The sequence below is a fragment of the Oncorhynchus nerka genome, linkage group LG7 (assembly GCF_034236695.1).
Source record: "Oncorhynchus nerka isolate Pitt River linkage group LG7, Oner_Uvic_2.0, whole genome shotgun sequence".
NCBI classification, from domain to species: Eukaryota; Metazoa; Chordata; class Actinopteri; order Salmoniformes; family Salmonidae; genus Oncorhynchus; species Oncorhynchus nerka.
In genome coordinates, this window is record NC_088402.1 from 82,181,136 (window position 1) to 82,208,770 (window position 27,635).

The window sequence follows — 27,635 nt, forward strand, 5'->3', positions numbered from 1 at the left end:
TGCAGAGATTCTGACAGTACATGGCTGTATTTGGTGGGACTACCAATCTACACTTAACGCATGCCTACAAATAGACAATGGTGTGAAAATGAAAAGACAAAGCTCCTGGTGTCCTCACCAGAGAGCAGGGGTTTGATCTGCTTGATGCGAGTGGCCATGGCGGGGGTTAGTTTGGACTTGGTCTTGGGGTCAGAGGTGCCGGCGGTGGGCTCGTCAGTCTCCATGGGGGCTAGCGTGTCCCCGTCCAACCCCATCCCCTCTAGGAGACACGTGGCAGAGGGGTCCACAGCAACAGCCTCAGACTCAGCTAGCGAGAGAGAGAGAGGAACGGGCTTGTGGTTAGAGCTAGGGGTGGCTGTGCTGGAAGAGTAGTTTGGCTAAAATGAGCTTATACATTCCTTTCTTGCACATTGCTCAAATGATGCCTAACAAACTCCAACATTCCAAAGTTGACAGTTATTTTTAGAATGTAAGAAGAAAAACAACCTGCAAAACATTGTCCTATTGCTTTCATGAATGATCATTCTTAACCAATTGATAACATCTTCTTTTGTTTGTTTTTTTCAGTAGAAGGGCGTCTCTTACCAGTTCTCCTGGATCCAGAGGCAGAAGCGGTGGCTGTGGTGCTGCCAGATGGCTTCTCCTCCTTGGGAACCAGCTTCTGCATGTCAGCCTGGCCGAACTCACAGCCTGGGGGGAGACTGGGGGAGGAGAGGAGAGAGAAACAGGAGAGAGTTAGTGTGTTCTGTCAACTGACTGCATGCTGAGAAAGAGATACAGCCACACACAGAAGGAGGGGGAGACAGAAGGAGGGGGAGACAGAACCAGTGAGAACCTCAAGGCCAAAGGATAGAGGGCTAAAGAGAGCTAGAACCTGGAGGAGAGAGACAGAGAGCGTATCAGACAGGCTTATCAGAGGTAGTGTACCTATTGGGTGTGCAGAGAGACAGCAGCACGGTGCTCTCCCAGACCAGAGAGCAGTAGAGCTGGCTCAGCTTGTTGAGAACACTCAAACCCAGCTGGGAGCCCCACTGGTTCACACTGATGGCCCTGATCTCACTCTGCACAACACACAGGGGAAGGTTAATGAACACACCTGGGCAAACCAATACCAAACCACTCACAGTCAAGCAACTCCTTCCCAACAATGACAATCCACAGAGGCGGTACCCTCTAAATCCACAGAGGTGAGGTGCAGTACCTCTACAGTTGGTTGATTATATGCTGCTTTCAATGAATTGAATACAAAGTCAACATAATCTACAGCCTCTACTTTGTGGGCTACAGGTGTGGAGTGACATAACGAGAGGCCCTTGCTGATTGGTTTACTGGCATCTTACCTGCCCTACCCTGCAGGTGTGCACGAACATCAGGATATAAGCGTGTGCGGCAGTGAGCGCGTGCAGCAGTGGCGTGGCGCGGGCCGATAGCGTGGCGTCCGTCACATGACCGGCGGTGGCGAGCTCTCGGAGCAGCACGGAACCCCCGGGGACCTCGATGGGGCGGTGGAGCGGCTCGAGGGCCGACAGGATGCTGTCCAGCTGACACAGCCCCTCCTGGAGCACCTTGGGTTCATGGGACAGCGTCTGGGGACCACGGGACAACACACCACAGTCACAGGGAGAGACTGAACAGTTACATTTAACCGGTCTATCCTGGAGTTTAGTCACAACCGTCAGAGAACCTCATCAAAATACCACAGGTTATTTATTCTGAAGAGGCTATAGTCCATTTTCCAGCTCTGCTTGAGCTCAATCACTAACAAATTCACTGAAATCATATCCCCACATCTCTTAGTCTCACCAGTATGGAGTTGCAGAGCCCAGCTACAGCCTCCCATCATAACCACACACCTCCCATATCCCCAGTGTCAGGTCTCACCAGTATGGAGTTGCAGACCCGGCTACAGCCTCCCATCATAACCACACACCTCCCATATCCCCAGTGTCAGGTCTCACCAGTATGGAGAGCCCAGCTTCCCATCATAACCACACACCTCCCATATCCCCAGTGTCAGACTCACCAGTATGGAGTTGCAGAGCCCAGCTCAGCCTCCCATCATAACCACACACCTCCCATATCCCCAGTGTCAGGTCTCACCAGTATGGACTTGCAGACCCACACACCTCCACAGCCTATCATAACCCAGTGTCAGGTCTCACCAGTATGGACTTGCAGACCCCGCCTACAGCCTCCCATCATAACCACACCTCCCATATCCCCAGTGTCAGGTCTCACCAGTATGGACTTGCAGACCCCGGCTACAGCCTGGCAGGCAGCTGATGTGGGGAAGTCAATGGGCAGGTTGGGTAGACCCAGGATGGAGACCAGGGGCAGGAGACCCTTCTGGTTGACAAACTCCTGACAGTGGTCGTCTGTCGTGTTGTTACTAAGGATCGACTCCACAAACTTCATCTGGGAAGGAACACAAAAAGGGGAATGTTAAGGGGTAAGGAATCAAATATAATTTTATTGGTCAAACACACATATATAGCAGATGTTAATGCAGGTGTAGCTAAATGCTTGTGTTCCTAGCTCCAAAAGTGCAGTAATGACTAACAAGACAAACACATCTAAAAGTAAAATGTCATTAAGAAATATTAGGATGAGCGATGTCTGAGTGGCATTGACTAGAATACAGTAGATGCACATATGAAATGAGTAAAACTGTTTGTAAACATTAACCTTTTCACACGTACCAACAAACGGGTGTGATCGTTGTATAGTTGTAGTCACTGTAGCATACAATCAAACCGGTGTGATTAGAACAGTTGATGAGAACGCTTACTTACAACGTCCATTTTCGATTGACACAACACTTTTTTTCCACAAAAACATTTTGCACAAACACAGTCCTTAAAAAGTCACGTCCAGAATGTGATCTGTAAATGTCTGAACATTGAATCCAAAAGGAAACCAAAGTAGCTACAGCGTAACACAATCATCCAAACCGGAAAATATAGGCTACATTTGTCCTCACGCTAACTGAGGAAAGATTTACATATTTTGTATGACTCCCGGCTGACAGAAACTACAATATGAATTAGCTAATAGCAATTACTATTTATAATTAATCACATCACGGGTGAACTCACCATTGATTGAAATAATTGAGTACAACACTTCCTGGAAATCGAAAGTAATCCGACGATGGGTAGTTTGTGAGCGCCGGAATGTTTCTTTTTTTTGCATCAATCAAAGATAAGAGACCAGATGAGTTTGGTCTGTTTATAGTATGCATGTTGAAGGGGTGTGTCTTCTACAATCATCCACTTCCCTTCATTCACTTCCGCAAGTTCACCCAAAAGAAGAGTGAACCATTCCCTCACCTCATTATAACATCTTCGGTCTGACAGATTACGTGACACCCAGAATGCATTGTATAATTTCAACAAATATGGCGCCATACATAGCTGGCAAATAGTTTAGCTCATTATCATCAGTACAACCTTCAAAAAATTATTTTACACGCATCATAGGTTCCCATTACAATAGATGCAATTATCAGAATACATTTGTCACAAGTACTTGAAAACATGTTAAAACTGTAAATTCATTATGCTCCATACGCGCCTACAGTAGAAACACGATAGAGAAAATAAGGAACTTCCTATCAAAATAATACAAATAATAACTTTGGATATGTGTGTAAGGAAAACAACAAGGCAAAGCGAGTGCCAGCAAGAAAATGTTCCAATTCTTGGAAGACTGCACAAACATACGCACACTTGATCTGCGCAAACATACGCACACTTGATCTGCGCAAACATACGCACACTTGATCTGCGCAAACATACGCACACTTGATCTGCGCAAACATACGCACACTTGATCTGCGCAAACATACGCACACTTGATCTGCGCAAACATACGCACACTTGATCTGCGCAAACATACGCACACTTGATCTGCGCAAACATACGCACACTTGATCTGCGCAAACATACGCACACTTGATCTGCGCAAACATACGCACACTTGATCTGATCTGCGCAAACATACGCACACTTGATCTGCGCAAACATACGCACACTTGATCTGCGCAAACATACGCACACTTGATCTGCGCAAACATACGCACACTTGATCTGCGCAAACATACGCACACTTGATCTGCACAAACGTACGCACACTTGATCTGCACAAACGTACGCATACTTGATCTGCGCAAACGTACGCATACTTGATCTGCGCAAACGTACGCATACTTGATCTGCGCAAACATATGCATACTTGATCTGCGCAAACATACGCATACTTGATCTGCACAAACATACGCATACTTGATCTGCGCAAACATAAGTGAAGTGTGGTAGGCTCTCCTCAAAGACCGAAGTTTATTCTGCTCAGTAAAGACTCAAACAAATAGTTTGCAACGCTGAAATGGGCAACTTCTATGTGAATTAATGAGGCGGCGGAACACACCTCAATTCAAACTGTTAGAAAATCATTTGAAATTGACAAGTTGAAACGTAGTCAAAAGATGTCTGGCAGGCAGCGCATCTTAACTGTCCCGTTGTGTAATAATCACATTTTGGAACAGTGAGTGCATTCTAACATCATAAAACAACTCATGCTGGGGCGACAGTTAGATATTTGGAACTCACGTGTGAGAAGGTTAAAGTGACTAGTGATTCCATGTCTATGTACATAGGGCAGCAGCTTCTAAGGGGCAGAGTTCACTAACAGGGTGGTAGCCGTCTAGTGACTGACTAAGCACGTCCCAAAAAGTGATTAGACGATAGTAGTACAGTCTGCACACCGTTATACCCTCCCAGAAGTCATTATTTTGTACAAATGTTCTGTTTAATTTTGAACACAAGAGAAATGTTATGTGATCTTGCCTGTCATCACTTCATTGACAATTTTTGGTGAGTAAAGGGACTTGATTTAAGTGTGCCTTATTGCAGGTATGATCACATAGAATAACCAGAGAACGTGCATCAACACACGTACCACATTCAGAATGTAATCCATCAGAGGAATCGGTATCCTCTCTTCAGTGCCAACAACCCTATAGGAAAAATGACAAAAACACTATTATCCCAACTCCCTATCAAACATGTAACAAAATATAAGTACATAAATAATTTATAAATATAGAGAGAGAAAAAATTATATCAGGGGCAATAAATCCTGAATTGATCAGGAAGAATCACATCGCTGATTTGGAATGTCATACAGTTCAACTGGCACTGACTGTCTGTTGCTCTCTGGCTCCCCCTGCTGCTGGGTGAAGGTATGGAGCGCCTCCTCTTCCTCCTCATCTTCGCTGGAAGCCTCTTCGGCAGCGTGGGAGGAGCGGGCGGGGGGCGCGGTGACGGTGCCATCAGTCTTCTGGATAGAGGGCTTCTGACAGATGTACTCTGGGGCTCGGCCCAGGTTACAGATCTCCTCCAGTAACTGGGAGAGTTGACATTTTAGTCATTCAGCAGACGCTCTTATACAGAGCGACTTACAGTTAGCGCATCCATCTTAAAATAGCTAGGTGGGACAACCACATATTACAGTAAGTACATTTTTCCTCATTAAAGTAGCTATCAGCAAAGTTGGTGCTGGCAAGATAAGATAAGTTTGAGTGATGGTGAAAACAAGGCAAGGGAATTTGTTTTGAAGAGAAGACAAGTGTGTGTTAATTTACCATAATGTAAAAACTCCAAGGATAAACATTAAGTTGTTCCTGTTCAGATCACATGGCCCAGCTTAAAGAAACAATCATGTTGTGCTAATTCACTATGCAGTTTACAAGGTTAATCTATATTATTAGGGTCCTAACACATGACCTGAACCAGTTGAACTCTGTGCCCTAGTTAAAAGCTACAACAAGACCTCAGTTTTTCCTGGTCAAGTCACATGGAGTTAAAACTACAAGTCCAGACATGAACAATGGGTAGGGATGGGCATTTGAATGAGTGTCTGTGCATCACTAAAATCATTTTGAGTAATTGAGTACTCACATGTTACCGTGAAACGGGTTTGAAGGCCAAAAGAGATTGCAGTATGCTAAAGGTTGTTCTAATGACTGATGGTTCTGATACACAACTTTAACATCGTCACTGCATTTGACATACTCCAAAACAATAAACATCTTACAGTTGGAAAGTGTGCCTGTGCTTATACATTTAACCTGCTAAAATAGTTATTTGTAAATTGAATACTTGTATTTGATTATTAGTAATCAAATACCAACCTGTACTCGAGTACTCACTCCCAAACCTGCTCAATGGTGCTGATCATTGCAGATTTTCCAGGCCTCCTGTACATGTCATTGTAAACCCACCTTGATGATGGCAGTAGTGGCGTCAGTCTTCAGAGTGGGTTGGTGTCTCATCAGTTCATCCACAGCACTGCCCAGGTTGGACGCTGTATCTCCTGTACACACACAACACAGCATCGTTACATACAGACATCTGCATCAACAGTGTATAGTGTCGCCATACTACATTGAACAAAAATATTTTTAAAAAGTGTTGGTCCCATGTTTCATGGACTGAAATAAAAGATCCCAGAAATGTTCCATGCTCATAAAACGCTTGTTTCTCTCAAATGTTGTGCACAAATTTGTTTACATCCCTGTTAGTGATTATTTCTCCTTTGCCAAGATAATCCATCCACCTGACCGGTGTGGAATATCAAGAAGCTGATTAGACAGCATGATCATTACACAGGTGCACCTTGTGCTGGGGACAATAAAAAGCCACTAAAATGTGCAGTTGTCACACAACACAATGTCACAGATGTCTCAAGTTTGGAGGAAGTGTGCAATTGGCTTGATGACTGCAGGAGTGTCCACCAGAGCCATTGACAGAGAATTGAATGTTCATTTCTCTACCATAAGCCACCTACGTAGTTTTTGAGAATTTGGCAGTACGTACAACCGGCCTCACAACCACAGACCACGTGTATGGCGAGCGTTATTTTGATGTCAACAAGTACCGCGTGGTGGCCGTGAGGTTATGGTATGGGCAGGCATAAGATATGGACAACGAACACAATTTAAATTTACCAATGACAATTTGAATGCATAGAGATACCGTTACAAGATCCTGAGGCTCATTGTGAGGCCCATTTTTGTTTGTAGTATATTTGACCAACAGATGCATATCAGTATTCTCAGTCATGTGAAATGCATAGATTAGGGCTTAATGCATTTATTTCAATTGACTGATTTCCTTATTTGAACTGTAACTCAGCAAAATCTTTGAAACGGTTGCATTTATATTTTTGTTCAGTATTGTTAGGTTCTAAATAAACAGAGTAAAAACTAACGCACAACTAGCTAAAGCTCAAACCAAGTTAATTCACCCACTGAGTCAAACAGCTGAAAAGACAGACATGTTTCCACCAGCACCTGTATTTAAACGCCCCTTTAGGCAGTCTCCCTTAACTCTAAATCTCTAAATACTACATCTTTGTAGCTAGGCAGGAAGTTAAGTGATGTGGGTAATAAACCGTTCCTTCTCCCTTCGTGACTTATCACAGTCCCCATTCCTCACTAATCCACACTTACCTGTGGCCACAACTATGTGATTGTATTTTCCCCCTAATTAGTAACTCTACAAGCCCCTGGCTCTTATCCAACCTCCATTACAATATACATTCCTCATACATGTAACCATTAACTTCTAGTGTAGCAGGTATTTTAAATTACAACCCAACATTTCTATAACAAACACCTATTTTTCAACAGAGTGAATTGTGTCCCAATATACTAGCTTCCTTTAAGTTAACACACCTCTCTCAAAGGTCTCTCTCGCCATACTAGATTGCAATAACACACACACACCCAACTCACCCAGAGGGTCAGAGCTGCGGCGTCGTCTCATGGCAGGCAAGTAGTCAGGTGACAACAGCACCTTGAAAAGGCGTTCAAAGGGCTGGCATTGGACGAAGGAGTGCAGGCCTCGCGCATTCAGGCACAAGGCACTGAACACGTTAGGGAGAGAACCAAGCACCTCCCGGGTAGCCGGGACCTGCAGAGAGAGAGACTGTGAGAGAGAGAAAAGGGAGAAAGAGAGAAAAAGGGGAGGAAGAGAGAGAGCGAGTGAGAGACAGAGTGGCGAGGGTAGGGAACAACTGGGAGGAAAGGAGGGTAGGGGGAAGAGAGGGTGAGCGTACGGGGAAGAGAGGGTGAGGGTACGGGGAAGAGAGGGTGAGGGTACGGAGGGTAGGGGGAAGAGAGGGTGAGGGGGTACGGAGGGTAGGGGGAAGAGAGGGTGAGGGTACGGAGGGTAGGGGAAGAGAGGGTGAGGGTAAGAGAGGGTGAGGGTAAGAGAGGGTGAGGGTAAGAGAGGGTGAGGGGAAGAGAGGGTGAGGGGAAGAGAGGGTGAGGGGAAGAGAGGGTGAGGGTAGGGCATAGGGAATCAAAACGTAAAGGCAATCAGAAGCAGGGGGAAAACAGAAGGAAAGAGTGAGGGAGGAAAGGAAGCGGTGAAACCAAGGAGGGAGAATGACTTTTTAATGCAATGCTGTGTGACAGAGAGGAGATGGAGGGCAAGATGAAGACTGGGCAGTGTAGGCTCTATATCCACTGGCTACACCGGTGTTAATGACCCTGCTGAAAAAGAAAACGGGACATTTAAACATGTCAAATGTGCAGGAGAGGACAAGAGGGAGATGAGGGTGAGCAGTGAGAGAAATGAAGGGGTCCGCGGAGCGACTGAAGAGGTAGAGAAAAGATTGAGAAGAAAGAGAGAGAGTGACCTCGCATTCAGACACCAACGACAAACTTTCCCTCGCACTTATCAAAGCCAACCCGCATCGACGACTATGGAGTGGTCTGAATGCAGGGTGAGCCGAGAGGAGATGAGTGCTGTGGGACTCACGTCTTTGATTAGCAGGGCATGCAGCATGACGTCAGTCAAGCCATTATCCTGCAGGGAGGAGAGCAGAGATGGCTCCTGGAACACAAACACCGTCACCACCTCCGTCGCTGTGGAAGGGGGAGGGAGGGGAAACGAGATAAATATGTTTAAAATCAACATGGCATAATGTATGCTTTGATGGACTTCACAGAACTTTCTCAATGATCAAGTGATATTAGTAAACATACTACACATTATAATGCAAGTCATGGTAGATTCCTCTGAAGCATGTTGTGTGACTCGAGTACTCACCCAGTAGGAAAAGGGAAGGTCCATAGTACTCTGCATTACTGATGATGTGCTTGAGTGAGGTAGGCAAAGACCCGTCCATGACTGGAGAAGAGAGGCCATACAGAGACCAGGAGGTTAGTCGGGCTACGTCCAGGGGGAATTCATTCAACATTTTCCCATCATGTTTTGTTGAAGCCCCAGTACCTATTATAAGCATTACAACCTTAACCCATCTGATCATATAAGACCAGTTCCCCTCAGATAGCTTAAGTTTTGCGTATCTCCATTGTTCATGCTTTTTAGAGTGTGGTTATCAAAGCTCACTCACCGTGACGGATGCCATCAGAGAAGGCAGGGTCCTGGATGGCTTTCTTCAAGAAGTTTAGCATTGACTTCAGCAGAGCTGCTCTCTGGGGAATACACTGCAGGCCTGGAGGGAGAGAACGTAATGGGAGATGGAACACATAGGAGTGTGAGCGCCTGTGTGTGTTTGACTGAGCGTGTGATAGTCTAAGCTGAGAATGTTTGTTTATGTGCGTTGCTATGTGAGTGTGTACCTGTGTGTGTTTGACTGAGCGTGTGATAGTCTAAGCTGAGAATGTTTGTTTATGTGCGTTGCTATGTGAGTGTGTACCTGTGCGGGGCATGCTGGCAGTGCTGCTCTGCGCTCGGTGGTCTGTCTCAGGTCTGGAGCCAGAGGACGTTGAGGGACCAGTGCTGCTCTGCGCTCGGTGGTCTGTCTCAGGTCTGGAGCCAGAGGACGTTGAGGGACCAGTGCTGCTCTGCGCTCGGTGGTCTGTCTCAGGTCTGGAGCCAGAGGACGTTGAGGGACCAGGGCTGCTCTGCGCTCGGTGGTCTGTCTCAGGTCTGGAGCCAGAGGACGTTGAGGGACCAGGGCTGCTCTCCATCCTCTCTTCTGACACTTAAGAGGACACAGTTTTAGCAACCACAACACAGCTAACAGCCACACCACCACCCCACCGTTGCCACAACGCAGCCAACATCCACACCACAGCCAACATCCACACCACAACACAGCCAACAGTCACCAAGACACAGCCAACATCCACACCACAGCCACCACACCCAAGGGGTCAGGGTTCCAGTCTAGAAGCATGGTTTCAACTGCTTCGACAATTTTGCCTCGGTACTGCATAGGGATGTACATTACAGTCAATTTTGCTGTCAACCAACTGACCCTCATTAACCGGTTAACAAACTGTATGTATAAAAATATGTATAAACAGTCAAATGACGTGACCAACAGAAAATACTATCAGAGATCTGTATATAATGAGATTCTTATTTCTCCCCGCCCTAAAAATGGTAGTCATCCCAAGGCTGGAAGGCAGGCGACAGAAACACACTGGGCTTGTTTTGGAAGGCAGGCGATGTAGAAACACACTGGGCTTATTTTGGAAGGCGGGCGACAGAAACACACTGGGCTTGTTTTGGAAGGCGGGCGACAGAAACACACTGGGCTTGTTTTGGAAGGCAGGCGACAGAAACACACTGGGCTTGTTTTGGAAGGCAGGCGACAGAAACACACTGGGCTTGTTTTGGAAGGCAGGCGACAGAAACACACTGGGCTTGTTTTGGAAGGCAGGCGATGTAGAAACACACTGGGCTTGTTTTGGAAGGCAGGCGACAGAAACACACTGGGCTTGTTTTGGAAGGCAGGCGACAGAAACACACTGGGCTTGTTTTGGAAGGCAGGCGATATAGAAACACACTGGGCTTGTTTTGGAAGGCAGGCGACAGAAACACACGGCTTGTTTTGGAAGGCAGGCGATGTAGAAACACACTGGGCTTGTTTTGGAAGGCAGGCGACAGAAACACACTGGGCTTGTTTTGGAAGGCAGGCGACAAACACACTGGGCTTGTTTTGGAAGGCAGGCGACAGAAACACACTGGGCTTGTTTTGGAAGGCAGGCGACAGAAACACACTGGGCTTGTTTTGGAAGGCAGGCGACAGAAACACACTGGGCTTGTTTTGGAAGGCAGGCGATGTAGAAACACACTGGGCTTGTTTTGGAAGGCAGGCGACAGAAACACACTGGGCTTGTTTTGGAAGGCAGGCGACAGAAACACACTGGGCTTGTTTTGGAAGGCAGGGGATATAGAAACACACTGGGCTTGTTTTGGAAGGCAGGCGACAGAAACACACTGGGCTTGTTTTGGAAGGCAGGCGACAGAAACACACGGCTTGTTTTGGAAGGCAGGCGATGTAGAAACACACGGCTTGTTTTGGAAGGCAGGCGATGTAGAAACACACTGGGCTTGTTTTGGAAGGCAGGCGACAGAAACACACTGGGCTTGTTTTGGAAGGCAGGCGACAAACACACTGGGCTTGTTTTGGAAGGCAGGCGACAGAAACACACTGGGCTTGTTTTGGAAGGCAGGCGACAGAAACACACTGGGCTTGTTTTGGAAGGCAGGCGATGTAGAAACACACTGGGCTTGTTTTGGAAGGCAGGCGATGTAGAAACACACTGGGCTTGTTTTGGAAGGCAGGCGATGTAGAAACACACTGGGCTTGTTTTGGAAGGCAGGCGACAGAAACACACTGGGCTTGTTTTGGAAGGCAGGCGATGTAGAAACACACTGGCTTGTTTTGGAAGGCAGGCGACAGAAACACACTGGGCTTGTTTTGGAAGGCAGGCGACAGAAACACACTGGGCTTGTTTTGGACAGATTTTGGTGAGAGTGAAAGCTCTTAGTTCGCCTCTCCCTCTATGATACTATACATAGAAAGACCGGGCATTTTTCTTCAAGAGCTTATTGAAAACATGTAACGATAGCAGGCCAATCGTCGTACGTGCTCAATTATAGGCTATAGCATTTTGACTGTAACTTCGGTAATGGAGCAGCTAAGGCAATCAAACAACGGAATCCCATGGGAAAAAACTTTTTTTCTAAACCTAATGTGAGCAGATGTGACAGAGGTGGACTTGGATTGGTTGCTAACATGACTAGGATTGGTTGCTAACATGACTAGGATTGTGCCCTGGGCTTCTGGACAGCGAAAGAAAGTTGATATGATAACCAACAGAACAGGAGAGAAATGCTGGTTGACCTGTGTCATTATTTGAAGTAAAGCTTTCAGACAATTCCTGCCTCAAGCTAACATTGCAAAGTGGTGGGTGATGCGCTGACAGGCTATAGTCAACGGTAGGCAGGCTATGTACTCGTATGGCAAATGGGAGGCACACTTTAATTACGAGTTGAGAAATATTTTTCCTTTTCAATCATGGCCATCAAAGGCAATTGCATTTAGAATAGTTATAGGTTGCTCAATGACAGGGCTTACAAAAGCACGTTTCACTCCAGTGAGGAGTTACTCTGGCTCTGTCCGATAGGATATTCATGTATGCAGTGGGCGTGATAAAATGCATGACCATAATTCCACAAAATTATGCAAATGAACCTATAGACCGATAAGCATGACTGATCAAATCTACATCCGTATATTTATACTGCCGCCCGGCCCAGAAAGACCATTTCCATAGATAAGTCAGATAGAAAAATTACTGAAAAGACATAGGCATCACCTTTGTGCACAAAACATCTATTAAATTACTCTAATAATTGTCGCTGAGGCCGATTTTTTTCTTATTCAGCACTGAAAAAATTATTAACAACAAAAGAAACGTCCTCACTGTCAACTGCGTTTATTTTCAGCCAACTTCACGTGTAAATATTTGTATGAACATAAGATTCAACAACTGAGACAAACTGAACAAGTTCCACAGACATGTGACTAACACAAAAGTAACTGTCAGTATTTGGTGTGGCCACCAGCTGCATTAAGTACTGCAGTGCATCTCCTCCTTATGGACTGCATCAGATTAGCCAGTTCTTGCTGTGAGATGTTACCCCACTCTTCCACAAAGGCACCTGCAAGTTCCCAGACATTTCTGGGGGGAATAGCCCTAGACCTCACCCTCCGATCCAACAGGTCCCAGACGTGCTCAATGGGATTGAGATTCGGGCTCTTCGCTGGCCATGGCAGAACACTGACATTCCTGCCTTGCAGGAAATCATGCACGGAACGAGCAGTATGGCTGGTTGCATTGTCATGTTGGAGGGTCATGTCAGGATGAGCCTGCAGGAAGGGTACCACATGAGGGAGGAGGATGCCTTCCCTGTAACGCACAGCGTTGAGATTGCCTGCAATGACAACAAGCTCAGTCCGATGATGTTGTGACACAGCGCCCAAGACCATGACAGACCCTCCACCTCGATCCCGCTCCAGAGTACAGGCCTCTGTGTAACGCTTATTCCTTCGACGATAAACGTGAATCCGACCATGACCGCTGATGAGACTCGTAAGCGAAGAGCACTTTTTGCCTGTCCTGTCTGGTCCAGCAACAGTGAGTTTGTGCCCAAGAGCAACGTTGTTGCTGGTGATGTCTCGTGAGGACCTGCCTTACAACAGGCCGTCTGCCCTCAGTCCAGCTTCTCTCAGTCTATTGCGGAGAGTCTGCGCACTGATGGAGGGACTGCGCGTTCCTGGTCTAACTCGGGCAGTTGTTGTCGCCATCCTGTACCTCAGGTGTGATGTTCAGATGTACCGATCCTGTGGCCTGCCACGGCGAGGACGATCAGCTGTCCGTCCTGTCTCCCTGTCTTAGGCGTCTCACAGTACGGACATTACAATTTATTGCCGTGGCCACATCTGCAGTCCCCATGCTTCCTTGCAGCATGCCTAAGGCACGTTCACACAGATGAGCAGGGACCCTGGGCATCTTTCTTTTGGTGTTTTTCATAGTCAGTAGAAAGGCCTCTTTTAGTGTCCTAAGTTTTCATAACTGTGACCTTAATTGCCTACCGTCTGTAAGCTGTTAGTGTCTTAACGACCGTTCCCACAAGTGCATGTGCATTAATTGTTTATGGTTCATTGAACATGCATGGGAAACCGTGTTTAAACCCTTTACAATGAAGATAGGTGAAGTTATTTGGATTTTTACAAATGATCTTTGAAAGACAGGGTCCTGAAAAAGGGACGTTTTTTTGTTGTTGCTGAGTTTATATTCATCCGGTGTCTGCCATGTTTTTGGATGATGTCATCGCTGCTCCTTGTGCGCATATCATGTTGGTCCATATAAACCAGATTTAAGCACGATATAGTCCATGAATCAGCGTTCCGCGAACCTGAGTAGATTACCTTGAAAACAACAGTCGGACATCCTGGACGCAGTCTCCAGTTCTTTTTAGATCTCAAGTATAACACCACCACACCCAGCCACAACGCCATACGACCCCAGCCACACCACAACAGCAAACACTGGATCTATATTATCACCCATAACAAAGGCAAGGCTATTTAACTTCTTACATTCTAGTTTTGGGAATTGATTAGTTTGCAGGTAATGACCGTAACACAACATATAGCTAGCTAACTATTATAGAACAATTACTGGACAGTACCTCCACATACCGTTTAACCCTCAACAAAAGTCAATCAAATGGATCTATATTGACTGACCAAAACATGGTACCAATTTTAGACTAACACCTTATAACCATGTTGATCAATTCATATGGTCTCTTCAACTAAATGTAGGCCTATAGCCCAATGTACTGAACCGCTGATGGACAATAGAAAATAAAAAGGAGCCTACAGCTTTCTGACTGGCCATCCACGTCCGTGTCCATGTCCTCAGATTCCACGGTAGAGTTGGGTCTATGGATCTTTGGCTTGATGACAAAAGGACACTCTTTTCTAGACAGGTCCACCTCATGCTGCACAGAGAGACAGAGAGTGAAAGGGGGGGAGGGAGGGAGGGAAAGAAAGAACAATGAGGGAGCGAGAGAGAGGGAAAGAGTTCAGGACTTTGGCACATGGGTGTTCCAGCAGAGACTGAGCCGAGTACAGAGCCCCTAGAGTGCTGCGTCAGGTCCCAGGCAGTGAGGTGCGTCGTCACCCACTCAGGTTATTTATGCAACACATTTATTATTTCCCAAGTGGGTCACAATGGCCCCCAAAAGCCACTTCAAAGCCCTCTGGCACCAACATGTCAATTTAAACTAATAAAAGCGTTTTGGCTGGGGGCAACAGAGATAGGCAGAGGAGCCTGCCCTGTATCTAGAATGGTAGGTGTGTTAGGGGTATGTGTGTGTAAAGGACCCTACCTCCAGCCTGCTGATGAAGATGGTAAGGCCGGTATGTGACTGGAAGGCTGCCATGTCCAGGTTGGTAATGAGGTCCACCACTCGAACTGCACGCGTGACAAACGTGATCTGGTCCTGCTCGTCCCCCAGGAACTTGATCACCTACAGAGGAAGGGAGTAAGGGAGGGGAGAGGGAGCTGAGACTGTGCGCATACAAACACTATGGATCAGACTCCCAGACCAAGCCTATTCTTGTCTTAGAAAACAATTAAGCTCCTCTACATGGAGCCTTTTAGAGCAGAAGGGGGCTTAATTGGCGTACCTATGGGGACGATAAGCAGGAAGGATATATTTAGATCTGCCTTTATGCAGAGCAAGTGAGTATGCTGGACTGGACATACACACTCTGTGGGCGATCAACAGATCATTCAAATTGTCAGACACCTGCGCAGCATACGTACATAGTGAAACCAGGCCGGCTTAGCAGAATAAAAAAGGGTGAGTAGATGCCAGGTCAGAGGTGACAGTGTGTTTATTTACCTTGAGCAGGGCTTCCATCATCCCACAGGAGACCAGGGCCTCCCCCCCAGCGTCGTAGCTGGCCAGGTGGTAGAGGAAGGAGAACAAAGCAGTGGCAAACTGGTGCGGGTACGGCTCCATCAGAGGGTCTGAGGAGACAAACACCCACCGCAGGTTAGAGGCACAGTCAGGGATATTGAACTCTGTTCAACGGTCACCTCAATTAATTATTTTTGTTGCAGGCCTTTCAGTGCAGTTGCCCATTTGTTTAGGCAGCCTTGCTTCCTAGAGCTGGGTCCATCAGCCTCCACTGGATTCTACTCAGTCACACAGACAGGCATAGTGACAGGAGACCAAAATACCCATCATGTCTTGAAGAATAGTTCTTAAGAGTTTCTCTTCAGAACTTAGTACAACAGTCATATCCGACCATAACACCAACTCTGAAGATGTGTTACTCCATTGTTTGCACCTATCTAACTAAGTGGCTCTGGATAAGAGTGTCTGATAAATGGCTAAAATGTAAAGGCTTGTGTTCTCATTGGACTGGCATCAAAATCAGTCCAAGTTCAAATCGATAGACCACTCAGCTAGACCACTCACCGATCATGGCCTGTATGCAGTTGCGCACCAGCACAGGCAGGAAGCCGTGGTAGGAGGCTGTGCCGGTGCAGTCGATGATGTTGGACAGCTTGGGCGTCCTCTCCAGGTGCACTATGGATGTTAAGGTGCGTAAAGACGCTGCCTTTATGTCCTGAGGAAAGAGACAGGGTATTCATGAAACTATAGAACTGCATAGAGGATTACATATAGGCCAAAATGTATGTTTTCCTGGACTTTCAAGATATCATTATTTCCAGGACTGTCCATGACTGTGGAAACTCTTTAGGTACATATACAATGCAAAGACAATCATGATTGTATTGTCAAATCTGACCACAAACCACATTGCAATCATATTGTAATGATCACGGTCTTGTATTAGTTACATTAACTACAATCCAGTGACATCTGATACTAGTCTATAATATGACATGATTGCAGTCACAATATTGGCTCCAATTTCACACCTACTATTGGTATGTGACACAGACCCACCAACCCATTAGGGGCAGAGGACAGCAGGATAGAGTGGAAAGGAGAAAGAATGTAATTTCTTACCACAAGCTGTTTGTCTGTAATCTGTAGCACATCTACCAGCTCCTCTATCAAGCCGTTGTAGAGAATACTGTTGGCCGACTCCTGGAGTGCATTGGAGTACACTGTGGAGGGAAAGAACCCCACAATACAATTAGCTACCACGCAAACTCATTTCAAAGAGTGATCGACATGTAATGGATGAAATGAATTGACTGCATTAATCCCCAGAGGGGAAATTGGATTTGACGCATCAGACAGACAATTCGGACACACAGGTAAACATCTCAGAGACATAAGCACTGATTACCGACTGAACATAGAACTTGTAATGGTGGATGTAGAAAAGCACCATGTCATTGGCAGTGAATGATGGTCTGAGTCTAGATAAAGCTCTACATAAATCCAATCAATTATAACCTCTTTTGAACTATATTGAGGCAGCACACACTCCCTCCCTCCCCCTTACCCAGTATAGAGATGGCGTGGAGCCTGGCCTGCACGGCCTGCAGTCTCTTCTTGTGGTTGGAGAAGCCATGGGCCAGTCTGATGTGTGTGAACAGCAGTGTCTGCTTGTCTTTAGGGATGTTATACATCACCGTAAGTGACTCCATGATCTCACTGGGACTCTCAGAGATCTGGAAAGACAACATAGAATATCAGGAACATCTGAATTTGGCCTGGGGGATAGGTTGGTTTCTTTAATATGAATGTAGGATCAATGTAAGAAAAGCAGCGAAGTCCTAAACAAATAAAAAAGGTAAATTTACTTCTGTCTTCGTTTAAAATCATGAAATGCTCTGAGAAAATAGACATTTGTTCCTTACCTTGTCGAGCTGTTCGATGTGAATGTAATGTAATGTGTTACTGCTGGTCTGTCAGGCAGAGAGAAAGTTCACAAATGGTCAATAAATCCACTCATAACAAGACATGCCTTACTAAAGACCAGGGACATGCATTAGTCGCCCACTAATTTTTGTTTTCTGGTAGAGTACAAGGAAATGTGTCAGTATTTACCTTCCTCTCCACTTTGACCTCAGGGCCAGGTTCAGCATAGAACTCAAAGTGCAGTGTGGTGGCACTGGGAGGGTACTTCTGCTCAGGTCACCATTACAGGGATGGGGGATGCCAAGAGAAGAGATGGAGGGGGAAAGAGACGGGTGAAGGATGCAAACAGAGGATAGGTGAGTCGTGGGGGGTGATAGAAACTAACATCATCAGTATCATTTGACAGTCATAATGGGAAATGTAATCATTACAAAGCAAATGAGCTGATTGTCTGGAGACCGCAAGCCTTTACAGATTGTGACAATGATAAAGGTTCAGTCTCACCGTCATAGGCAGGTCCCTGCAGCACTCGGCCAGACCGAAGCCATTCTCCTTCCCTCCCCAACTCTACAGGGATAACGTCACACATCAGACCACCTATCCAAATCGCTTCATTACCTAGGCTAAATATCAAGGCAAATACATTAACAGAGAATAATTTTTACTCTACTGCTCTATGCGGTTGGCCAGTTGGTTTTGAAATAAAACACCAAGTGCTAACATCAAAATAAGCTGTGGCTTGCATGTTGAAAACCTGTAAGACTGAAAGCCAAAAACAAACGGCTATGTCACTCATTATCAACGTTTAGTCGGTTTAACATGGACATGCAGAAAAAAAGCATCAACAAGCATGTCTTCATCAGGATATCTGATAACATGTTCTCATTCTGCCACCTGTACGGTACCTCAGCCAGATGTTGGAGGCGTGCCAGCAGAGGGGTCCTCTTGTCAGAGCCCAGTCTGGTGATGTAGTTGGAGCGTTTACTGAACACGTACAGGAGGTTCAGTACAGACAGCACCACCTGCATGTCACATGACGCTAACAGGGTGGTCAAGTGCTGTGAGGAGAGAAAGTGAAAGACTGTTTGGCTCATTCCACCTAGGTTTGTGACAGGTGCATCACCCAGAGAGGAAGAACCAGTTTATTAATTTAACCTTTACTCAGGACACGTTATTGCAATGTGTTTCCTGGATTATTTTACTAAGGCCCCCAAAGCAACACACTCTGGCAGGAAAACTGTCAATTTAAACCAAGAGGTGAAACTATTTTAGGCAAGTGGGTCCCAACAAAGCTAAGCAGGGAGGCCCACTTCACCCAACCAACAGAAGAGGAAAGCACGTCATTGTGAACAAATGGGTTGTGTCAGAAGGGAGAAAATGTTTAAAGGAAGTGAAAAGGGGAGGCAGCCTGAACATGAACTTGTCCAATAAGAAGTGGTCCACAGTTTAATATTCAGTATGCTCTACTAAACATGACCCTGGTCATTGTGTCAACTGAAGAGTGGTCCTACTGTCCCTGGTCATTGTGTCAACTGGAGAGTGGTCCTACTGTCCCTGGTCATTGTGTCAACTGGAGAGTGGTCCTACTGTCCCTGGTCATTGTGTCAACTGGAGAGTGGTCCTACTGTCCCTGGTCACCGTGTCAACTGGAGAGTGGTCCTACTGTCCCTGGTCACTGTGTCAACTGGAGAGTGGTCCTACTGTCCCTGGTCATTGTGTCAACTGGAGAGTGGTCCTACTGTCCCTGGTCATTGTGTCAACTGGAGAGTGGTCCTACTGTCCCTGGTCATTGTGTCAACTGGAGAGTGGTCCTACTGTCCCTGGTCATTGTGTCAACTGGAGAGTGGTCCTACTGTCCCTGGTCATTGTGTCAACTGGAGAGTGGTCCTACTGTCCCTGGTCATTGTGTCAACTGGAGAGTGGTCCTACTGTCCCTGGTCATTGTGTCAACTGGAGAGTGGTCCTACTGTCCCTGGTCATTGTGTCAACTGGAGAGTGGTCCTACTCCTACCTCTATAGAGCTGTAAAGGTGCCTGGAGAAACTGTACTCGATGAGCAGGGCGGTGAAGTTGAGCACGGCCAACAGCAGGGCTTTGAGCTGCCCGTTGTCCGGCCGGTCACACACCAGCAGCCAGGACATGTTTTCCACCGTCTGGCCCGCGTCACACAGGATCCCATCAAACGGTCCAGCAGGTCCACCCAGTGGTACAGCTCACACTGGAGAAGATAGGAGCAGGTGAGGACTCAAGAAATAACTTTAGATAGAGCTAACATTCTGCTGATTCAGCATCAACACCTGGGTCACGCTCAGCAGACAAACGTTGTGGAACTTTACAGATAGAAAGGTCATGAATATAGCTGTTACATGTCAGAGGATAGTTTGTTCTACAGCCCAGGTGAACGAGGATATATCCCCGGTGACGCCAATTCAGGGTCATGTCAGTATAATACAGTGCTTGTTTCCCAGACCCAGATTAAGCCTGGTACTGGACTAAACGCCTAATATTAAATCGAGGAGGAAGCTTAAAACGGTTCAGAGAAACCTGAAACGTTCCTTAAATTGGTTCTGAGAAATCTGAAACATTTCTATACACTTACCCGATCAGGTAAAGTAATGCCTATGAATGAAATGGTGATCTAATACAAAGAATGAACATCACATTAACAAATCATTTGTAAAGTGCCTCTCCCTCCTGCTCACCTTGCCAATATTCCAGGTCTTGATGTGCTGCAGCTCCAACAGCAGTTGCTCGTCGCGGCATCCCTTAAGCTTCTCTATGAGCGTCCTGCAGTCCGCAGGCTGTGAGGAAGAGAGGAGGGGGAGACTGTAAAGGATGTAGAGTGCAGGCCAACAGGGACTACAGACAGAGACAACATTGAGATGCATACTCACAGCTTCAGTGGGGGTTTTCTTTAACTTGCTTCTGTCAACCTTCATTGTCAATAGCTTCTATCTGATGCGCCTGTTGGAATGCAGAACATAATAGATTAAAATGCATGTGTGTTTCCATGGAAATTGTGCTGTTATTAGTTGCAAATGTAGGCCTTACATCTAGTCTATCAACAACAAATGAGAAGTTAAATAGTAGATGGTAAGTTTAATTCATTTCAGACTGAAATGGAGCTTATGCAATGGGGTATTTTTGAGAAGAAAAAAAATATACAAGTGTCACTTACAGTTAAGTAATTTGGCAATACCCACTTAACAGCATGTTTCATTCACAATGCCTAAAACAGGAGAAAGACAGTCATTCACACTATAAAGATAAAGGCATTATGAATGTTTTATCCTGTGTCAAGGCACTAATTTCCATACAAGCCTTTCAACACTTGTAAGGGAGAGAATAGTGAGAAGTTTAAAATAAACTTGTCTAACCCTAACTTACACATTTAGATATTAGGCCCTAATCAAAAAAACATGCCTCCCATGAAAAATGGGTTTCTCTTGTCCAACCAGGGGTCGTGTTAATGCAGAATTCTGTGTTTGTCCATGAGGAAAAAAGATAATGCATAAGAAACATCTTGCTACATTTTGTAAACACGTATCTGTAACGCTTCTTATTGTAATTTCTGCTCTGCAGAAGACTAATTTGACACTTCAGTTGCACTTCAATCGGATGAGATCTATCAGCAGACAGCTGATGTCTAGCTACCTTTCTGTGGTGCTTTTCTTGGTGTAGCCTCAAGTGAAATGCAAGATTCAATTCAAGCAAAACATTAGGAAATATAGCTGACTGCATTATTTTTTTATGATAAACAGAAATATGTGTGGCTGCTAGCCAAATAGCATTGCACTTCTGTTGTCATCTTGTGAAAATCAAGCTATTTTATGCCGAATGTGTTGCAAAAAATTATTTTCTGTGTTATAAAAACACAGGTGAAATGGTTTAAAATGCAGATTTTTTGGATGGTCCTGGTTTGAAAATGTATTTTTCTTAACTCGAACACAGACAGAACAACCAAGGAGGGCCTAGCTAGGAAAATCTATTTGCTCAGTGGTGCAGATTCAAATCATGTAGCCTATACAATTAGGTAACAGTCTGGACACAGCTTCTGAGCAAGACAGCCAAGTGTCGGTGCAAAAGTATAGGCCTAAGGACAGTTGCGCATCCACACAGTTCCAATCAATACAATGTTGAGAAACATGGCACATTTCCACCAGTATATCTCTGAGCAACTTACTATCAAACATGGGTCATTATCACATTATCTCTCTAAGGCTTGGTTCACGACAAACCCCAGACAAATCAGAAAGACTATTGTTGCCAGCTACCCTCAACCTGTTTGCAATTGACTGGATTCGGGGGGTTTGCTCAGCTGGTTCCAAGCATTTGAAAACCTTGCTGATACAATCCCTTGATGAACAAGCTAACTAATATATTAGCTATATTAATCTACATTACAACATAACTGAATATAGCTGAAAGATTCCCGAATAGAACTAGTCAAAAATATCACACGTTACCGTAACCTGTCAAGAAAAGTGCTTTAAAAGCATTTACACTTCAATGAATGTTCGCCAATAGACCGTAGAATCTAAGAACGTCGCAATTGGCTAACTAACGTTAGCAAAGTTACTACATTCAACAACGTGAGTATACGGCCAACTAACGTTAGCTATCTAGCTAACATTGACGTTCTCTACATACCACGGTCATACTCAACGTAACCAAATTAGCTAGCTAGTCTAAGACCAGACAAGCATGTTCCTATCCAAAACAAAGCTGGCGTTATCAAATAAAGCATACACGAAAAGAGCATCAACCGAATGGTAGTTAGTAATGTTAGCTAGCTAACAGTTGCCTGCAGCAGGCTAGCTACTGCAGTAAGGAAATTATTAGCTAGCTAATAAAAAAGGGGGAGAGTTCACTAGCTAACGGGGCTAACTGGCTAATGGATAAAAAAGTCGGTTAGTTCGCTAAACTGTAATAATACATATGTATTGCATACCTCATCGAAAGAACAAGAGTCAATTCTCGTTAACCCCAAATGTCCGGGTAGGAGGTTAGTTAGCAGCTAGTTAGCCAGTTCCCCACTGTCACCCAGCTAGCTAACTAGCTATTTCAATCAATATTGCTTTTGAGGATGTCAACACACATCTAATACTCGAGGCAATAGCAAATAAGACGTATCTAACGAAATGTGTGGTAAACTAGCTAGCAAATTAACAAGCTATGCTAATCCTAGCAATGACAAGTTGAGAGATTCAACCGCCGCTACCGCGAGTATTTTCCTCATTCCTCAAACGGTTTAACACGCCGTTAAATCTAGCGCCCGGCTGCAGTAGGCCTCACAAGAAGCCTGTCCTCTCCTGCCCTGCATCCGTACCAATACACAAACCGTTCACACAACTCGCTAGCTGGCTGGCAACAGTCACACCCGACCAGACGTGAACGAATCAGTCGTTTATGTTTCACCATACCTCCTCCCAAAATATTATGCTTGAAGTGGATAAAAAGACGCTCTCACTTACCGCGCTGGCTAGCCGGTTGGTTGGTTAGCTAGCCGAAACGTTTAATAACCAGCTGAATCATTCCCCCATACGGACCTAACGTGACAGCGAGTTGGTGGTGTATTTCAGTTTTAGTTCATCAAATTTGCGTAGCTAGTTAGTACCTGTGATAGGAGATGGGCGTTAATTTCTCCATCCCTCTAAAACATGTTCATATTTTTGTGTGGGAATATCTGCTGCAAGTTTCTGTACAAAAGTTAAATACAAATATCTCAATGTTTTCCATTGTAACAGCAGAAACATTTAGGATTTGAATTCCTGTGTGTTACTCAGCACTAAAAAAATACTTTGGGGTGGAGATTATTTTCCCCCACATCAAGTATTACTTTCTGAAAACAGTAACTATCAAAACACCCTCTATGGCCTTTTATAGAGTACTGACACACATTTTATTAAGCCCCTATCCAGCAACCACAAAATCTCAGCAACCAAATTGTGCATATATTGTCTTTATCATAAGAGTTGAATCTATAGATCTTCTAGTAACACAAGTCACCATCCACCCACCCTGTAACTAGAGTAACATTATCCTCTGAATAAACTGAAGGTACCAACGCAGACAGAGCTCATCTCCACTATCGTTTAGAAAGCAACACTTCATAAATGTAAAACATCAGCAGGTGAGCAAACATACTTTTGGCATTTTGACAGGAAATCCTGTCTGTCTATGTATACATCTCCAATCTAGTAAAATGTATTAGATGAACGCAATAAAAACGGTTGGGTTCTCTTCTATTTGCCAAAGCAATTGCAGCATTAAGGTGAGGCCAGACTGGCCCGTTAATTTGATCTGTATTCGTGAATTCAAATGCTTTCACAATGGGAGCCGCAGCTGAGATGATCAGTCCATATCCTTACAATTTCAGTGGTTTCCTCTATATGCATTTTCCTCTATATGCATTCTTGGCCTATTATTAGTATTGGCCAAGAATGTATTCCCCCCCCCCCTTCAGCCAATTAGTAAAGAGGGCATTTTATACGTCACACACGGACCAAAATACATCGATTCTAAATGTTGTCCATTCTCCACATACAGTCTGGCCTCAACCATAGGGCGTTTTCACACATAATTCTGAGCTATAGTTCAAATCAGAGTTAGATTATTTGTTACATTGTATTTTCCCCCCACAATTTGGTCTGGTTGGTTTCACATTGCAAAATGTCAAACAAGCTAAAAGGCCTAAACAAAATCATGTGTTTATGCTAGTAATTAGTTTATTTTGCACAAAATGCTCACGTTAAATCCAATTATGATTATCATGAAATTAAGCATCACTTGCACCCCAAGCTTCATATTAATTTGGCCTTCCAATAATAACAGGAAATAGCATAATAGCTGCTCTAACTGAAGTGAAAAGGCTATATTCAGTAGCCAAAATCCCCAGGATATGAAATTACGATGATGTATCCATTTCAAACAATCGCAGTCAAACAACCAATAATATAGCTCGCCTCTGGTTATTTTCCTGTGTTTGGTCCAGACTGCTTTCTCACCTGGCGCGAACCGCATCACTGCACAAATGGAATCGGACTGTGACCACCCTTTTTGAGAGAACCATGGTGCGTTGTTTAGTGCGCTTCGGAGTGCAGATAGTTTCGACTGGTGTGAACACTAACCAAACTAAAAGTGGTAAATGAACTCAACAATTTTGTGTGAAAGCCTCCTTAGAGCCCTGCAGCAAGAAGGATAACCACACTATGTGACATGAGGATGTCAGAGGGCAAACAATGGTCTCTCGAAGACAGTGGAATACATAAAAGCAAATCACTGGAAGAATCTCGATCTGCTGCTGTTTGTCTGACATCAATTAAACTGCATCGCTATTCAAATAGCTTTCTGATGGCCACAATGCTTTTTAGCTACAATTCAAAGTCAAATGAAACATGTAAGTATACAATATTCTCAAGTTCATCCCCTAATTATTTTAGTTAGATAAATAGCATAATAAAATGATGACAGAAGAACGACAACTTTGTTAGAAGAGATTAATACTTATTGTAAATTATAGTAGTTTACAATACTACCAGTAGTTGGTACATACCAGAAACTGCTTTGGTTCACTAGTGTCACCATCATTTCCTCCTCCTTAGCATTGTTTTGTCTGGTCTCCTAAAACAATCTGAGAGCCTAAAAACAAGTACATCTATTGAGCAAAATGTTTGTTTTTTTAGACAGCTGGGCTCCTAAGGGGACATACCAAACCTATAGCTGAACAAAAAACAACTAAGACAATGGTTGGCCTACCTATTCGAATGAAGCTTACCTGGTTAAATAAAGGTGAAATAAATAAATAAAATAAAGCTGAAGGATATGAGGGAACTGTCATGGATGGGGCGGCAGGTGGTTGCTAGTGGTTAGAGCATTGGGCCAAAAGGTTGCTAGATAGAATCCCCGAGCTGACAAGGTAAAAATCTTTCTTTCTGCCCCTGAACAAAGCAGTTAACCCACTGTTCCTAGGCCATCATTGTAAATAAGTGACTTGCCTAGTTAAATAAAGGTTTAAAAAACAAAATGGAAAAGCAAATGGAATATTGTAAGGCAGTTTGTGAAACTGGATGAAATCTCAATCTAAAGGCTCATGAGAAATGTAAAAAAGACTGGGCTTATTAATAATCAAATATGAAAAACTCAAATGTTACTGACTATTCATACAATGTCAACAATATAAAATGTTATTTCAAATCCAATGGGCTGATCTGACCTAAATCAACCTCTACTTACTAGTAATAACTGAATGTGTGGTGGCTGTTCTGCTCAGTTCTGAATACCATTTCTAGGATCTCCTCGTAAAACAAACGACCTGTCAATCAAAATACCGGCATAATGTGATGTCCAGCGCTAGCTAGCCTAGTAACTCGCTAGCCTCTTTACATTGGTGTCGGTTTTCTGCTAAACTTTCATCCGCAATCTCGACTAGCTCCTCGACGAGTAGTAGTTAGTTGTAACGGGATATCTGATTCTCTGCCGCTGAGGTTCGTGTTTACATGGTTAATCGACTAACTCATTGTAAATCTCAAAGCAAAGGGCATCTGCCTCTTGCAAAATGCCTTTACCCTACACAAAATGCAGGAAACATAGCAAGCTAGGTTAGCTAGCTTTTCAGAAAACACGCAAGCTGCAGTGTGTTTGTAGTGCGTGTATAGCGCACCGCAACGACAGAGTTTATTCAAATTATTTTTGCCACAGTGGTTTTTCACTCAGTGGGACCAAAGAGAAAACTCTGGTGGGACTATGTATGCATGGTCCATGGCTAAATTAATAATGGCGGTTCACACAGCAGAATGTCCGTATTTTAGCCTAAAACGACGCGCATTTCAGACCCCTGCTTAGCACTATGAAAACAATATGAACCGTTTTTAAAGACTCCTAATTTCAAAAATTCATCATACTAGAGCCCAATGTTAACGAAGATATGCAGATAGTTGCTTACCTTAGATGCGTGTAAATTTCACTTCTCCATCTTGCACTAGCGAGCTGGGTAGGTTTGAATCTCGCGAGAACAACTGCGCTTCCTACGTAAAGCTAGGGGCTTTCTGGCGAGGCAGGAGAGAACGACTGCCCCCCATGTCATTGAAGCCATGGAAGTTCACGGTCGACCGCGGTACTGCAGGCATTGTTAGCGGCAAACATGATCCCCGTTATAGTGAATGGAAAATGGCAAACTTCGTGTAAAGAACAACATGTTTATAAGAGAAATCATGGTACCAATAGTTGCTTCTAATACACCAGATGTATGTCCTTCAAACGATGATTTAAAAAATCACATACAGAAGTTAAAAGGATAATTTAGGTGCTAATGGCAGCATGCAGTACCCCAGTCGACCTTCAATTTGAGTTAGACAATGAGAGGTGGCAGCACTGAGCTAGCCTGTAACGTCACTTCCCGGAGTAGCTCAAAATGCGCATGTTCTTCTTCAGTGGGGTTTAACCGCGGTTGGCATCCAATATGTTGCATTACTGCCCCCAACTGAACAGTAGTATATAGAGCCATTACACTTTGTGATACAACATGGGAAAATGGAACCACTACTCATTACCCTACTAACTAACTAACTAACTAACTAACCCAAAATACCCTTTTCCAGTACACGACACACTGACATTACGCATAGATGCGCGCGGCAGTAAGAAAGCCATCACCATCTGCACCCATTCAACAAAGGCTAGGTTTACATTTTTATTATTTCTAAATATAACTTTTTGTGGTTCTCATATTCTTACAATGATGTTTTCATTCATGAACAGTACCTAAGATTATATTTGGTTGTGATCTTTTCAAAATAACTATTTTGATGGAGCAGTTGTTAATTAGAATACTAACGATCATTGATATAGGCAGTAGCAAAAGCTAGCCAAAGAGCCATTTTACTGGTTGAAGTTTAAGTGTTTTTTAAGTGTAATGCAGTTGATTTGCGATGATGACACAAAC

General features: G+C 44.5%; 1 protein-coding gene across 1 annotated transcript in view; it reads right to left on the reverse strand.

Annotated features, from left to right (window-relative positions):
- Window positions 1–26,738, reverse strand: part of LOC115132507 (E3 ubiquitin-protein ligase HUWE1-like) — an 82,745-nt gene extending 56,007 nt beyond the window's left edge. Inside the window, 30 exon segments of the mRNA XM_065020871.1 lie at window positions 119–307; window positions 586–701; window positions 928–1,061; window positions 1,341–1,586; window positions 2,239–2,415; window positions 4,957–5,014; window positions 5,201–5,403; window positions 6,281–6,372; window positions 7,796–7,973; window positions 8,826–8,932; window positions 9,117–9,197; window positions 9,424–9,525; window positions 9,730–10,017; window positions 14,720–14,840; window positions 15,231–15,371; window positions 15,750–15,877; window positions 16,332–16,482; window positions 16,890–16,990; window positions 17,335–17,503; window positions 17,693–17,740; window positions 17,883–17,960; window positions 18,198–18,260; window positions 18,599–18,751; window positions 19,705–19,877; window positions 19,880–19,910; window positions 20,395–20,493; window positions 20,587–20,656; window positions 20,871–20,921; window positions 25,248–25,333; window positions 26,637–26,738. Of these exon segments, the coding sequence (XP_064876943.1) occupies window positions 119–307; window positions 586–701; window positions 928–1,061; window positions 1,341–1,586; window positions 2,239–2,415; window positions 4,957–5,014; window positions 5,201–5,403; window positions 6,281–6,372; window positions 7,796–7,973; window positions 8,826–8,932; window positions 9,117–9,197; window positions 9,424–9,525; window positions 9,730–10,017; window positions 14,720–14,840; window positions 15,231–15,371; window positions 15,750–15,877; window positions 16,332–16,482; window positions 16,890–16,990; window positions 17,335–17,503; window positions 17,693–17,740; window positions 17,883–17,960; window positions 18,198–18,260; window positions 18,599–18,751; window positions 19,705–19,877; window positions 19,880–19,910; window positions 20,395–20,493; window positions 20,587–20,631 (3,472 nt within the window). The 5' untranslated portion in view covers window positions 20,632–20,656; window positions 20,871–20,921; window positions 25,248–25,333; window positions 26,637–26,738.
- Window positions 26,739–27,635: the final 897 nt, after the last annotated feature.